The sequence below is a fragment of the Rhipicephalus sanguineus genome, unplaced genomic scaffold, assembly GCF_013339695.2.
Source record: "Rhipicephalus sanguineus isolate Rsan-2018 unplaced genomic scaffold, BIME_Rsan_1.4 Seq757, whole genome shotgun sequence".
Taxonomy (NCBI): domain Eukaryota; kingdom Metazoa; phylum Arthropoda; class Arachnida; order Ixodida; family Ixodidae; genus Rhipicephalus; species Rhipicephalus sanguineus.
Genome location: NW_023615920.1, coordinates 38 through 16,933, shown reverse-complemented (window position 1 = coordinate 16,933; position 16,896 = coordinate 38). Strand labels below are relative to the sequence as shown.

At 46.8% G+C, this 16,896-nt stretch overlaps 1 protein-coding gene across 2 annotated transcripts in view; it reads left to right on the top strand.

Annotated features, from left to right (window-relative positions):
* LOC119378272 (RNA transcription, translation and transport factor protein) overlaps positions 1–9,042 on the top strand; it is a 47,656-nt gene extending 38,614 nt beyond the window's left edge. Inside the window, exons 4-7 of one of the 2 annotated variants that reach the window (XM_037647459.2) lie at positions 2,002–2,090; positions 5,918–5,989; positions 8,326–8,374; positions 8,664–9,042. In XM_037647459.2, coding sequence (XP_037503387.1) covers positions 2,002–2,090; positions 5,918–5,989; positions 8,326–8,374; positions 8,664–8,818 — 365 coding nt within the window. In that variant the 3' untranslated portion in view covers positions 8,819–9,042. The remainder of the gene's footprint in view (positions 1–2,001; positions 2,091–5,917; positions 5,990–8,325; positions 8,375–8,663) is intronic. The other variant, XM_037647458.2, reaches the window with a different exon arrangement.
* Positions 9,043–16,896: the final 7,854 nt, after the last annotated feature.

Genomic DNA, 16,896 nt, shown 5'->3' with positions numbered 1-16,896 from the left:
TACAACTTCCAGTGTCTCGCCACCTATCACAAAGCGCTGTTCTCTGCCAAGATTGTTCCACATTACTTTAGTTTTATGCATATTAATTTTCAGACCTACTCTTCTACTTTCCGTATCCAGTTCAGTAATCATGAGCTGTAATTCGTCTCCTGCGTTACTCATCAATGCAATGTCATCAGCAAATCGCAGATTACTGAGATACTCTCCATTAACTCCTATCCCTAATTCTTCCCAGTCTAGGCCCCTGGAAACCTCCTGTAAACACGCGGTGAATAATTGGAGAGATCGTGTCTCCCTGCCGTACGCCCTTCTTTATTCGGATTCTGTCGCTTTCTTTATGGAGGACTATAGTGGCTGTGGATCCGCTGTAGATTTCTTCTATTATGTTTACATAGGCTTCGTCGATGCCCTGATTCCGCAGTGCCCGCATGACTGCTGATGTCTCCACCGAATCAAATGCCTTCTCGTAATCTATGAAGGCTATGTATAGGGGTTGGTTGTATTCCGCGCATTTCTCTATCACCTGATTGATAGTATGAATATGGTCTATTGTTGAGAAGCCTGTACGAAATCCTGCCTGGTCCCTTGGTTGATTGAACTCTAATGTCGTATTAATTTTTAGCAATTACTTTTGTAAATAGCTTGTAGACAACGGACAGTAAGTTGATGGGCCTGTATTTTTTCAGGTCCTTGACATCCCCTTTCTTATGGATTGAGATGATGTTGGCATTCTTCCAAGATTCTGGTATCCTCCCCGTCGAGAGGCACTTCGTATCGTATACAGGGTGGCCAGTTTTTCTAACGTAATCTCTCCACCGCCTTTCAATAGGTCTGATGTTACCTGATCCTCACCAGCTGCTTTGCCTCTTTGCATTCCCTTTAGGGCTTTCTTTGCTTCTCCTGTCAATACTGGCGGGATGTCAGATTCCTCTGGGCTATTACTGCTTCTTACGTTATCATCCTGACTGTCTCGGCTGCTGTACAGATCTCTGTAGAACTCTTCCGCTACCTCAACTATTCTATCCATATTGGTTGTGACCTAGCCTTCCTTGTCCCTTAATGCATACATCTGATTTTTGCCTATGCACAGTTTTGTCTTCATAGCCTTGAGCCTTGTACTTTCTTAAGTCGGCTACTTTACGCCTATTGATTAACTTCGAAAGCTCCGCCAGCTCTATTTTATCTGTTGCATTTGAGGCTTTCATGGCTTGACGTTTCTTAATGAGGTTTTTCGTCTCTTGGGATAGCTTGCTAGTGTCCTGTCTAAGGACTGTACCCCCGACTTCCACTGCACACTCCTTAATGATACTAGTCAGATTATCATTGATTGCGTCAACGCTAAGGTCGGTTTCCTCGGTTAAAGCCGCGTACCTATTCTGAAGTGAAACTCTGAATTCCTGTATTTTCCCTCTCAGAGCTAGTTCATTAATCGGCTTTTTGCGTATCACTTTCTGCCATTCCTTCCTCATGTCTAGTTGAATTCTAGATCTTACCATTCTATGGTCACTGCATCGGATCTTGTTAACTACTTCCACATCCTGTACAATGCCTGGGTGGCCGCACATTATGAAGTATCATTTTTAGTTTCGCCATTAGGACTCCTCCACGTCCACTTACGAGTAGCCCGTTTTCTGTAGAAGGTATTCAAGATCCATAAATTATTGCGTTCTGCGAACTCTACTAGTAACTCCCTCTGGCGTTTCTAGAGCCGATGCCATATTCCCCAACTGCATGATCTCCAGCCTGCTTCTTGTCTACCTTTGCATTACAGTCGCCCATCAGTACAATATACTGTGTCTTTACGTTAGGCCTATCAGAACTGCCCAAATGATCGAGCGGGCTGTGACGGATTATCAGTCAACGACTGTAGTTGCAAAATTTGAGCAAAAGTAATCCAGAGGCAAGTGCGCCTAACAGACGGCTTTCCATCATTTCATCATAATGATGGTGATCATGTGTGTCTTAGGAATTTCGTTGTATGGTTGACCCTGTGTGTTGCAGTTGACTGTCAAGAGTTCCGACAAGGAGTGCAAGCACTGGCGCAGTATCTTGGAGTCACCCAGCATCCAGATCACATTGTGACATTGCAAGTAGGTCACTCCTCTAGGAACATTGGGGAAATAGCAACAATGCTGGGTTTCTTCCATGTAAACTCTTTGAGCAAGTCACGGTGGCAAAGGACAACCTATTCACCCTGAAAGTTGTAACTTGGAGGCTCAACTTCATTATCTCTCGTGCATTATAAAACAATGGCATGATTTGCACATGTGCCAATGGCATACCTTCCAAGAAGTCCGAGTCAAACCTCATCACCTGTTAGTACAAGTGTTTAATGTAGACAGTTTTAGACAACATACTGTGCTGATGCTATGTTTGGAGTTGGGTGTCAGCGTCACCTTTTATGCTATAAGCAGTTACATTCCGAAGTACAAATATTTTTCATTTGTCTCTGTGCAAGAGTACCTGCTTAGTTCTTCAGCGATCTGGCGCTGTTCTATCTGTGCTAAGAAACAAGAACTTATCGCTCAAGCAATATCAGTAAAGTATCATTGAAAGTGATCACTCGCGAATATTTCCTCACGCGCTGCAGCCACTCTCCTCGTTCATCATAGTCTCACTAGATTCAGATAGTCAGTCAATCAAAAGTTTATTTCACCAAAAAATTCTGGATGGTCTTCATGGCTAAAAGCTGCTCTAGGCGGCTTAACTGGATCCCTGAAGACCCTTACATTAGCAGCATACGACATTCACTACACAAGAGGTATGTACGGTGCTCATGGAAAGAAATGCGTCAATTTAGGATTAGTAATGTGCAGTCGCGCCCAATATAAGTTGCAACATGCTGCCCATCGTCAAAATGGCGCCAACGCTGCAAGGTGGCGTCAACATAGAAACCGTGACGTAAACTCTGTTTCGACTTCTGGTATTTCCAAAAACAATTTCACGTTTGCCAGTGTTACAGTGTAGGCCTGGGGCCCCTTCAACCATGGCCACCAGGTTGCAATTGATAGTCAGCGCCACTGTACGTAATTTTGTTTGCACAGTTCACGTCAGATCGGCGTAATGTTGCCTCATACGCTTACATCAGAATGAACATCACTTTTAGTGGGCACATTAGCATCAACACAATGTGATTATTTCAATATGGCAGTTGTTATATAGTAAAAGCTCATTTACTCAAACTTGGTTAATCCGAACTGATGCCCTGGTCTCTGCAGAGCCCTTTGTATTTCTGTGAGGGAAAACTCCCGATAATTCAAATGCGTCAGTATCCACAACGGTTACAGTTCGAACTGGGAGCCCTGGTTTTCATTGCTCCTCGCAGAAGTTGGTCCAAAGTGATCACAATGTGTTGCAAAGCCAGAACAAACCAAATTTACTAGAGATGCAGAACAACAAAACAGCAGCATTTTTCAGCAGATGAAAATTTCGGACGCTGCGCTGGAGTTCTTGGCCAAGCTGCAAACCATGCCCACGGAGTCACGACAAAAGCAATGCAAACAAATGCTAATTTCTGATTACTTTTAATTTTGATTGCGTTAACTCTGCCATGTAAATAAACGTGTTTTGGTGCATAACTAGCATCATATATTTTACATTAAGGCTCACTATTCACATTAATGCATGTCGATACTTGTTTCTGACGTGTCGTTGACTGATCAATTATCTTAATTGTTAGAGCTCCATGAACTTAATTTACGAAACCACCTTCCATAAACTTGTAGTAGCGCCTAGTTCACGATAACAAGTCCAGAGGTGGCTTCTGTGAGCTCTGCCCGCGCAGCGTGGTGCGATGTTTGTTCATTCTAGCTCCCGCCCGTTTATTCGAACTCCGCTTAATTCGAACAATTTTATAGTCCCCTTCGAGTTGCAGTTAATGAGTTTTTACTGTACTTGGACCTCACGTTCCATTCCTTGAGTGTGGTAAACTCAAGTGATGATGGCGAGAGCTATATGATGCTGCAGACACTCAGAAAACACCTTGCACCGATTGGGTGTGAGAAATGCACCATGCAAGACTTTTCTTCAAACATAAGTGTTGAAATAAAATTGTGGGCAGTTCACTCGCACTCCTATGTCCTAGTTTGTAACAATGAGGCTGTTATAGCTTGCTGTAGTTTGTGCAGTGTTGCAGTAAACTCCACAAATGGGTATGCACCACGGGAATTGGACAAGCCTCACTACCGGGTACAGCAGGTGCTAGCGTTAAAGGGGTCATGAAGCACCCCTTCGGCCTGACAAAAAAACACATCCTGCAGAAAGGTGACACGGCTATGAACTGCTCAGCCAAATATTGCAATCGTGCCCACCACGTAAAGGCTACAAGTGAAGCGCGAAGTTGCCCTTTTCAGGTGCCCCCTTTTCAAACAGAGGCCGGTTCTCACTCGCGTCAGTGGGCGGGGCATCTGCCGGTTGACGTCACGGATCTGTTTCTCCACATCGCAAGAGACATAGCATCCTTATTGGCCAATAGCCACATAAATCAAAAGTGGTGTTTGGATCAGATGCGCTTGCTCGCATTGACAGTGTATAATATTTGTTGTAGTTAAATAAGCACGCTGAAATATGGGAAAACCTTGTTGCGAGTTTTCAGAAAGATGACTTACTTCCTGTAGAGGCTAACTGTTGTCCGCTGAACTCAGCGTGCCCGCACACGTTCGAGCGTAACCTATATTTGTCCACACTGCCTTTTCGGTATCGCGGCCTCTTGTGCCTTGCTTGTTTCGATTAGTCTTGTATGTCATAACTGGCCTCAGACCTTACAAAACTTGTGTGTGGCGTTGAGTTCTCACGACACGGATGTCATGCTGACTTCATCAGTGCGTGCACAGATCGAGTTGCAAGCAGGTTCTTAATTAACAGACCGGAGAGCAGCCCCTCGTGAACCATGAGGGTTGGATTATAGCTGAGGGTTTTAACACTATTATTCTTTTGACAGAGAATGCACGTGATCATTTAACCTTTGCATAATACACTTCACGTCAAAGATATCCCGAAGATATATTCAGCGGTAAGGACGAAATAATACAACCTGAATTCCACTGTCTTCTCACTGACAGTACTTTCCCTTCCAGTCATCTTCAAAGAACAACCATCGGCCTGTGTTTACGCTTACGTAAGGCCACTGCATAATTTGTGGGGCGGCATGCAGGCTGAAGTGAACACCTTCGGCTCCGAATTCTTCGGTTCGTCGTATCGTGCCGTTATAAAATGATAAACGTGTGCCCTCTTAAGTGCTTCTCCATATATCGACAATGCTTTGCTTGCCCGAAATTCATGGATACCAGCGTGACAAAGGTATCTTCAGTTGGCCGAGCGTATGTGCATTCCATGGGCGTATGCTGAGCTGCACGCGTCCATTGGCAGCAGAGTGTTCTGAGCTGTTCTAAGACCGCCTGTGTTTGCATTGTTCAGCAAAAGTCAGCAGTTCCACTTCACCACTTTAACTTTTTTAAGCTCATCAATTCAAACCTGGTCATGAAGTTCACAACGGTCTATTCTTTTATCTGAAATGAACGCCAAAACACAGCAATAAACAAAGTCACAGGTGCGTTCGAAGCCGCAAGCACGAAGACTAGGCAAATCCATGTACTACCGATCATTCCCATGGTGGCTGAACGACCGCAGCGCCAGAGTCGCCTCTAGTTAATTTTAGGAAACTCTATGGGGATAACAAGGGACAGTACGAGCACTTGTCTGTGTCTCAGGTTGTTTGCTTTCCCTTGGCGTCTTAACGGAGATGGCACAAGACTAGTGTGGCTTCTATGGTTGGTGTTACACATGGCTGTAATGCATTTTACAATAGCATGTCACTCACTGTTGTTGTAATACTTTGGACCTGCGGCACATATGTTCCAAGGAGTGAGTATTTTGGGGCCTCCCTTTGGACAGCAGTCTTTCGTGTCCTCTTGTGCAGGGTGTGTGTGCATTGATCCAGGAGCGGCTGTCGACCACCGGCCAAGAGGCAGTCAAGCAGCGCAGCACGCAGGTGAGCCGTTTGACAACATATTTAAAGGGACACTAAAGGCTAATAAAATTTTAGGTCAGAGTGAAAGGTCAGTGCCTGAGAATGTTGGAGATGTCAGTACTATACACGGCAGCACTTTAGTAGTCATGAAATTCAGGTAGACGTAGGACACAACTTGCGCCACCAGTGGGACATTCTGGAACAAGAGCCCAATGATGTAGTAGGGTCTCAGTAAAATTAATCACAAGTGCTCAAACTAGCCATGACAGAAAAAAACATTTTATTGCATTGTAAGATGGAATAAAATGAAACTGTTGCATTTCAGTGTGGTTAATGCAACAAAGAACTTGTTTACCCTTGAGAATAAAAGTTCCCTGGCTGAATTGGTAGTGCGGCATGGCGAACACTGCATCAGAAGGCCCTTCTTGGCAGTTTTGAATTGCATTAACGGTATGCGGACCACAAAAACGTAACTTTCTTTCAAACTAAGCATTTGCTGGGCACGAAGCCACTACAGTGCAGACCACTTATAACGTAACCGCATATAGTGCAGGACCGGTTATAATGCGGTCTTTTTCGACTCCCGTTTACCCTCCCATAGAACCGCATGTATACGCATACCGCTTATTGTGCAGTCCTCCAAGATGAAATACCGTTTATAATGCGGTTGCGGCAAAATATTCTAACAAACGCGGCAGCGGGTGCGGTTCTCAAGGAGGTACGCCGCTGGGGAGGGAGCGACGAGGTCGTTGCGAAGGGCAAGGGCACGCACAGTGAACGAACGAGGGGCGGAGGGAGGAAAAAGACCGCGGCAGCGCTATGCGGGCTCGCCGAGCGGGAAGGATGGTGGTTGCCTAGGCGACGGAGTAGCCTTTGCACCGGCGGCGGCAAGGCTCCGCGGCAGCTTGCCGGCAGCGCGTTCCGCGTGGAATGCGTGGAACGTACGATCGCGTCCTCATCAAGTGCGCTTTAAAGTAAGTTTCCTGTCGGGAAAAGCGTCGTTGTTATCACACTTGCTACAGATATCGCGTTTGCTACCTCGTCCGCAAATTGAAAAGTTTTGCGGCTTCATGACGCGAGCTTTCGCCTTTTCTGCCAGTGCGCGGACTTAAACGAGCTTCGGGCTTTTGTCGCCGTTGGTCTCCTGGCCGCGAACACAAACTTCGTATCACGCGCGCTGTTCTTGGGTTAGTGCTTGAGTGCGATCTTTTCGACGTCCGACCTTCATGTTGTCTTGGACAAACTTCCCGCGACAACATGCTGAACCGCAGGTTAGGCCTAATCAGCCTTGGTTGCTTTTCGGTAGCGGTCGCGGGCGATAAAAGTTGCGGCTTGGTGCGGAATCAACGAAACTTTTTGCGATGGCTGCACCTGAAGGGAATCATATCGTTAAGGAAAACGAGAGCATGGTTGGCACAAGCGACTCTCGAATGGTGGTTCCGGATTCGATTGCAATGTCTTGGACATCGCGTGCGCGCCCGTGAAATCGAACGATCGGTACCGCGCTCAGCACGTGAAATTTCGGTCGCGATTCGACATGGTTTCTGTGTAATGCGCATACCTCAAGGTGGCCTGAAACGTAGTCGGCGAATTTCCGCGATGGCACTTTGTTTTGTTTGCTTTTTCCCCCGTGTTCATTTCGTTGGCAATGCGGGCCTTTGGCGGTTAATTTTTGAACATGCATTCGGAGATTTAAGTGGTTGTAAGCGCCCCAAACCGCATATGTCGATTATCGGACACGCGAGGCTACATGCTCAACACGTTTTGCGCAAGTGCAGCCTTTGAAAAGGTTGTTTTGGTTATAGTGCGGTACCGCTTATAGTGCGGATATTCGCGACTCCGGCGACTTACGTTATAAGCGGTCTATACTACAAGGTTTCTGGAAGGCTATTTCAGCAATTCACGTCGACTTAATGTGTCCCTTTAACATTTTATGACATTTTATGTCGCAGCCATGGCGGCAGGTGTGAAACACTCTTTTTCTGCCTGTTGGCGTCATGTAGCACGTGATCTTTTTACGAGCTGGCAGCTGACCAATAATCCCTCGCATACTACCTGAAGGCAAGAAGTCTGCCAGAATGAGACCCTCCCTATGAACGAAGGAAAGAATGTGACTTTTAAGGGCTCGTTTTTTTTTTTCGTTAGACACAATATTAATGATAACTAATAGACAATAATGCCAAGGAATTGGCATTATTGTCTGTTAGTTCTCATTATGTAATATACGTTTTTATACCTTTTTTAACGTCTGGCAAGATGTTTCTTGCGAAATGCTAGAATAATGGTTTGTGGCTCACAGATCTGTGACTACCTTACTTGATGAGCCCATGTGACAATCCTGCTGTCCTTGTGTGCAGGGCAAGCCCTATCCATTGAAAGAGAGCAGCCTAGGCTTTGACACTGGAGGTGGGTCACTTCTCAAGTGAAGCTTTCCATGTGAGCGTTTCCATCTTTGGCTACATGTCTTGGTTATGGTGCAGGTATTGCAGTGTAAGCTGTTGATGTCTAACTGCAATAGCCGCTGTTCACTATCGTTATTCGATTTGGCTTCCCACAACCTCACAAATATGTGATCTGCGCTCAAGACCAAGCCAGCGTCATAAGCAGATCAAAACAACAGTTTAAATGTTCACTGTATCTGTTTTGTACAGGTCTTGCTAAGTGTTCTCATGAGGCTGTGTCTTGATTGCTGCAGACCCAGTGCTGAACCATGCCGCCAAGGTGCTGCGCCTGTTGTACGTGCAGGACCTGCGTGAGCTGCAGACTCGCATCAACGAAGCCATCGTGGCTGTGCAGGCCATCACAGCAAACCCAAAGACCGACACCCGGCTGGGAAAAGTGGGACGCTAGCTGTGCCATGCTTTCTTTCTCAAATAGACACTCACGTGTGTGCATTTGCGTTAACTCTCTGCTGGGTATCTTAGTGCTGTGCATAAAACTGCCAAGCAGACACACCTTCCAAGTCTTGTGTTTTCCTTTTAAAGAGTACTGACAATATTCTGTTGCAAGAAGTAGCCACTGACACAGCTAGAAACCTTACGTGCTCTGGCGCACATTCATTGAATATTCGCAGATATTTTATAGCACCCAGTCACAGTTTCACTGAGCAAGGGAAGTCCAAGAAGGCTTGAATGTAATACACACAGCTGGCCACATAGCCACTACAGGACGACGAACACTACATCATTCATGGCTCATTGGTTTTTTGCATATACAATAAAAGCTCGTTAACTTGGATTTCACGGGACCGCAAAAAATGTCACAATTGTCAAAAGTATCCAGAAAACAATAAACAAATGTCTATTATGTCAATGCACTTTCATTTTCTTGATGAATACGTAAATCCTGTACTTACTTTGCATAAGAGCAGTGTAAAAGCCGCAATTTTCACCACTCGCAACATTGTTCACAATGTAACCGCAGCTCAAGACCTCCCTGTCCTAACTAATTCGAAACGCTGAAAGGTGCTGCACCTTGCAATTTGTTTCAGTGGTGCAGCACTGACTCGCGATATTCCAGTACCCTCTTATCTGACGGTGCTGGCTTGGTGCAGCACAGTGCACGATACAGCATTTCGGTGCAAGCGCCATTTCAACCCACTATACACGTCTACTGTTTCTACGATCCATGGGGGGCATTTCACCACAAACCGTCTGTGTGTGGTTAGCCACCTCTCAAACATTGCATAGACAGCGAACATTTACCCTTTACGGGTTCACCTATATTTTTCACATGATAATAGAAAATATTTCTGCGGAATATCTAAATAACATGCTTAGAAATAGCATGAAGCAATTTTCACCAAAATACGACCATCAGTTTACGAGAAAAAAAGTGGGATGTATGTGTCCCATTGACCCATGACCTGTCTTTGAAAAAGTGCGACAACACCCGTCCCATTGTCTCATGGGCGCACCAAGCTGTAATCCTTTCCCCAAATTTCTCACGCAAAAACGCTCAAAGCAAGTGGAACCAGAGGGGCACTTAGAAACTGTGCAAAAAAAAAAAAAATTTCTGGCGCAACTCATTTCCAGCTGTGGTACACTATGTTGTGCTGTGCCAATGGCTTTGTCTGACCTCTTCACATACACCAACGGTGTTAGCTCCTTTCTGTCTCTTCTCTCAGTGTAGGTAAGGATGAGTACTGCAGTTATGCCTGACTTTCCGCCCATACATCAATATGGTGTCACCGAATGCACTGAATCCTGTAAATGTATTCATGAATTCCATCCAAGTATGAGGTATTAGGTCTTCAATTAGATTTTGTATGTTCGTGTTCCCTTTCCCTTCCTGACTGTCTAGAGCATCGATCTCATCATTCTTTTCTTTCGGCTCTCCATTTCAGGAACAACGTCATAGCCACAGCTTTTGGTCTCATTGCCACAGGTACCATAGTGGTAAAAAAGGACAAAAGGAATTTCGGGGCCTTTTCCATCATAAAGCATTGCCTTGTTATGTAATAATGCCAATCAAACATGAAAAACATTTGTCTGTTATGTAGATAGGCTTAGCAAGGAACTGCTTCATTTTTCATTCAAGTACGCTTCGACACGATTATTGGTCGATATACTGCTCCAATTTTGAAACGGAATCCAGTTTCATCCTAGAAGTACTTCTCTTGAAATTGAGAACAGGAGAAACCTACCATAAATCTCGAACTTTAGCTATCTTGCACACAATGCAATCCCTGCCAGCGGCAAGTTTCTTTTCGTCCACTTTACTTTCTTCACATCTATATCACAATGATGACGAATTGACGATACACTTAAAATTCGTACAGTTGAATTTATAACATGGCCTCGAGGGCCACCACAGGAGAGACCGGCGCTGCTATCGCTATGACGTGGTAAACGCCATCACGTGACTCTCCTTTGCCGCCGAAAGCTTTGCCTGCTCGCTGCATCTCATGCCCGAGGTTGAAGCTTTGTTTTTTCTTCAGCACGGTCTATTGCTCTGTGCCGCAGTGCCGAACGTATTCGACCGAGCCCGCGGTGTGAGTTTCCACGCATATACCAAAACCAAGAAGCAGCAAGATGCGTGGTTGATATAGCTTAGAATGGGGAAGCAACCCAGCATCCATTATCACGTGTGTACAAGCACTTTCGCGAAGAAGATTTTGTGTACTGCGTTGGAGCTAAAATGTTCGGTAAGTACTATACGTGAAACTTTCCGTGACTGTACACAGGAATTTACGACGTTTATTCACGCCAGGCTGGAAAATACGGTGCCTGGTTCCCGAAGCAGTGCCGTCGCAAAACCTTCTTGTCTGGCCCTTGGACCGTCCAAAACACATCGAGCGTCGCCGGAAGGCGCTCGGCACAAGGGCGGCGAGAGTGACTTTGTCTCGATGTTGCTCGCTTACGCTGCATATTCGGACGTGGTCGGCCTCACAGACTGCCTCTCCTTCCGTTAGTGCTGGTCAACGAACTCGTTGATGCCAGAGACCGGCAGAGTCACTGAAAACGAGACACGGTATTTGTAATTAGTAGTCGAACAAGCGATTCACACGTGCTACATGTGCCTGAACATGGAGCGTTTCATACATTTTGCAATGTTTGCGCCCCTTCCACTTCGAAACTACTCAGCCATCGACTTCAATACTTTGGCGTGGAATGGCCCAGATGCGTGCTCTAGTGATTTCCTCCGGAGCTTCGCCCCACTCATCATTCACCCCGTGGATATGCTGTGGATTTTTTTTTAAACCTCCTTGGCCTCACTCGGCTGTAACACCGCGTTCCCCCTCACGCGCTCGCCCTGAGAAAAATCGTGGCAGGAGTGGGGGGGCGGGGGGGGGGGACACGACGCGCTTTGAGTTTCCCTCTAGTCCGGGCGTGGTGTTCAATCACGTTTTAACATGCCGTGGGATGGCGGCCAAGTTCTGCGTCCAATATACGACGCTGTTCTGGCTATCGCACCTCGTTCTCTGATTACGCTTTCACCGTTAACTACTACAGCTACCACAAGGTTTTGTGCAATCATTTAACATGAATGTTAGTCGTCGGGATGGAGATGTACCACCAATAATCAATGTGGGTGCATCCAGACATCAAATACATTGTGCAAACTCTCTTATATCAATGTACAGTAAACATTCAGTTACTTCTGTAAGGGCACGCTTTACTTTCGTGTTATTCCAATTCCTATGACTGAGGGATCAACCGTCTTTTTATTCACTAGCGAGACTTGACAAAGGCATGAAAAGTTTGTAAACAAACTGGCATGCGCCGAACGGCCTGCCCAAGGAGACTTCCGGTGCGCCACTTCCGGTAGGACTTTTTCAATGGTCCCAGCTATGTTTGCCTGGTGTGTTTGAGCTGTTGCTCTATTATTTCTGGCGCATTCCTTCAGATGTGCTTGGAGCGATGTCTAGGGACTATATGGAGGTGCTCGACGGTGTCGTGCGGGAGGTACAAGCAGAAACTGCAGTGGCGAAGAGAAGAGTTGCCTGATACGCTGGATAGGGAAGTCTTACAATTCAGCTTTTCGACTGGAGCTAGATGCCTGTCTCTGTCACAGCCGCGGACATATTTATGTAGTTTGGCCTGGGCACACAAAATCACGATAAAATTATGATCGCGCTTGTGTCACACTAGGCACTTTGGATAGCGATCGTGATTCGGCAGGCGCGTAATATTTTTCGGGGGGGGGGGGGGGGGGGGCGCAGATGCTGAAAGCCTTGACTATATGAGAAAAACACCTATTTTCATTATTCATTTTCGGTAAAACTTCATCAAAACTTCGGGGGGCCCGGGCCCCTAGGCCCACCCTCTGCAGAGGAACGTGTTGTTGGGCGAGTTGGTGCTTGCTGAATGACATAATGCAGCGCTAAAAACACACACACCACAAAGTAAGGAACACAAACCGACGGGACCCGTCGGTTTGTGTTCCTTACTTTGTGGTGTGTGTGTTTTTAGCGCTGCATTATGTCAGTCACCCACCCCTCTGGCTACGGGCCTGGTTCGGTGTGACTGAAACAATATAAAACGTACTCATTATGTGATGACATTAGGTGAGGCTCAGTCACGCGATGAGAAAACACCTATTTTCATTATTCATTTTCGGTAAAACTTCATCAAAACTTCGGGGGGCCCGGGCCCCTAGGCCCACCCCTCTGCAGAGGAACGTGTTGTTGGGCGAGTTGGTGCTTGCTGAATGACATAATGCAGCGCTAAAAACACACACACCACAAAGTAAGGAACACAACCGACGGGACCCGTCGGTTTGTGTTCCTTACTTTGTGGTGTGTGTGTTTTTAGCGCTGCATTATGTCAGTCACCCACCCCTCTGGCTACGGGCCTGGTTCGGTGTGACTGAAACAATATAAAACGTACTCATTATGTGATGACATTAGGTGAGGCTCAGTCACGCGAACTAATGTGGTTTACTCACGAGTGCAATATTCATGTATCAAGCTTTCAACGTTAACCCGCCTACACTCCACGCTCCAACCGAAATATAAATTATAGCTAGAGTGCGACGATGTCCGTCCATTGGCGGCAACACGACAGTCGATGAGTCATTTGCTCGCACCGATGCGAATCCACTCGCAGGCGTCGCTCTCATAAAAAAGCGAATGCAACGGCGTCGTGGGCGCCACGACGTGCACTGTGCGGCGATTCATGTTGAGCACGGCTGCTTTGCAGTACCGAGTGTTGCTTCGAACAGTATACATCACTGATGAGGCTCCAAGTACAAGAAACGCCTTTACGATGGATTTTCGGTGTTAGCCAGCTTTCACACTTATCCACTTCAGGCATCAGGGCCGCTGTCATATGGGTGGAAGACGACGGCGTCCGACGTGTTCCTTGTAATTGGGCACCTTATATACGCCTGTCAAGTCGATATCATAAAAAGAGACTGCAAGCATGACGCGAGAGCCGAAAAAACGAGGCGAGCAGTTCACCTTGCTTCACAGTGGTTAAAGCTCAGCTAGCTGCCTCGCGTCTTAATCGGCGGGTGATTCTCCAGCGGCACGGAGGACTTGACTCTAACCTTCTCAGGAAGTAGTTTGTTCACGAAAGTACACGGCTGCTACTGTAAGCATGCCATATCAAAACAACAATCATATGATTCGTAGTCCACGCCGCAGAACATCGATAGCGTGTATGGCTTCATTTCGGAGTGCATGTGAACCATTATTCATCTTTAACACGACAGAATGAGACTTACCTCGAGGTATACGTCCTACACGGTGTAATCGCGACTTGGGAAATGCATTTCGCTTTGAGTCGGGCGTCGTTGTCGTCGATCGTCTGCTCTTCACCCATGGGCGTCCGGAGGGGGGTGCAAGGGGGGGCAGCTGCCCCCCCCCCCCTTGGAATTTCGGATAATAATTTTCTATGCAGTAGCAGTAAGCTACACAGCTTGATTAGCGCACTCCAGTCCCACATATCCGCGTGAAACATCATTCAGGATTACCAGCCAACTTTGCACGTTACATACTGCTATGGACTAATCTTGCCGGTCATGTCACGGCAATGAAACAAAAGCTACCTATGCTGTATGTCTCCCTCCCCCTCCCCCGCCCTCTGCTGATGCACCCCCCTGGAAAAAGTTCTGCGGACGCCCTTGTCTTCACCGTTAACGTGATTGACGAGCCTTTCTCATTTTATCAAGTTCGCTTTTCGGAAGTGCCAGTGAAGCTTGAAAATCCTTTTGAAGCCGCACTGCAAGCGGTACATTGTGAGGCGCCGCAAGTGCACCGCGAGAGCTCTGCACGTGCACAGAAGCGAGCAGCAACGCGGTGAAGGGAAAACGCGCGCTGCTTACACCCCAGTTTCTCTTTTTCTGCCAGAGATGGCGCTGCCTGTCAATAGCAGCAGCGCCGCTAAGCGTTGCTTGGGAAGCCTATAAACACTATCGCTAAGCTCACATCAACACGGAGCACGTTGTAACACAGGCAGCTAGACGACGCTCGCTGCCCACAGGAGGTTCAGTGACGTGGACTGGACATATCCAATCAGATGAGCCGTCTGCATAACGTCGCGCTTCCCAGACGACGTGCACTGAAAGTGGGTGGTTTGCAAATGCGTTTGGCCAATGTGTTTGTACAAAATCGTTTCAGGGTCCCCTTAAGAACCCTTGAAAAATAGAGAAAGAAAAGATGACAAAATTATGGTTGATCCCTTTCATAAGAATCAGTATAACACGAAAGTGAACCGTGTCGTCACAAAAGCAGTTGCATATGGAGTGTACTTCAAGAAGTAAAAATTATAACAGCACAAATTTGCACAATGTCTATTAGTAATTGTCCAGCACCATTTGACATGGATGCACCCACAGCTAGTGGCACATCTCCACCTCAACGACCATGGTCAGCCCTTGTGGTATCTAAAGCAAGTGACAAATGCCTCGTGGTCCACATCAGCAAAATGCACACAACTTGTAGGTCGGTAGCCTTCTTGTGGGTTCACTTTACGTGCGCCGTCCTGTTGGTGAGCGGTGTCCTGCTAGCAAGTTGCTTTGGCAAAGGTACGAGCACTTTGGTGTAGCTCCATATATATAGTGTTTGCCAGCCAGTTGAGCGCAAAGCTGTCAGCTTCACGAATTCCAGAGGCAGAGTTCGCAGTGTGCAACAGGAAGGCTTTCTGCTGGCATACCTCTCACTGGCCCAAAGCATGCACATTCATAAGAGGCGGAGTACTGTAAACACTGTTGATGCATGCTGACGCTGCACTCTGTAGGTGCTTGCTTGTTAAGCATTAACACCATAGTTTCAACATGAACACCCACAGGAACAAAACAAGGCACACAAAGAAAATGTCCTCTTTGGTGTTTGCACTGCCACAAAGGTGTTCCTCTTGTTCATAGAAGACTCTAAAAGGGCTGATCGAATGTGGAAAAATGTTTATTGTCAAATGAGCATGTTACAGTTGGCACAAGTGAAAAAACAATGACTTGCAATATCATACAACCTCTCAGTCTGTCATCAACTGATGTCACATATATACTGTGTGTACACTTCAAGGCCACTGTCCACAAGGCAATGATCAACACAGTTCACAGATTAATGCCACATGAGCGTAAGTGAACAGTTGAGTGATTTGGTGCAGATATAATATATAACGGTGCAATATTTATCTTTCTTTCTGCACCGTTTATACACACTGTTGTGAGCAACTATACATATTACACTCATTAACAAGGAGCTTGTAAGTAGTAAATGATCAGTACGACAAAAAAAAAAAGATTCCATCAGTCATCAGTGCTCCGTGTTAACACATTCTGCTACAGCTGCTGTGTGTGCTTCATGCACTTGATTCTCCCTACTGCAGTGATCCATACTTGTCGCCTTTATTTCTTGTGCGACATGCCCGGGAACCGATAGAGTTTCACGCGTGAATCGCGTGCCTTGGTGTTGTCTGCACTGTTGTGGCAGCCTATGACACAGCAATACTTCGGACCTCGCTTCCGCGGGGTTGCTTCTGCCAACACCGAAATGCAGCTTTGCACAGCAAGCCTCTCGGTTCAGCGTACCAAGCTGCCGGCACGGCGCTCCAGTTCCCTGCACCGACTGAGGAACACGCGGGCACGTGTGCGAACGTGTTCCCGCTGCCGACAAACAGGCTAAGTCGGCCGCACATGCCCCAGTTGCACCAGAGCTTCTCCAGAGCCGCAGCGCAGCGCTGTCGTCGCGCCGCAAACTTGAGCTTGGGTTCCCTATTCACCGCGAGATCGGGCTACAGGTGGCAGCACCGTCGCCGTGCTAGTGTGGATAGGCGTTGTCGGCGCGTACACAATTCACACAACAGCACTTCGTGTGAGCGATTTGACCCGATTTCCGGCAAACAAAATGCATTGACTGCAGCTTTCTGGTAATGTGCGCGCTCTTCATTCCTGAATTAATGCACGAAGCGCACGGAACGTTACTGTTACTTGTGAGAGAAGCGCATCCTGCCAACGAACGGGTTGCTCGCCTTCGGCAACAG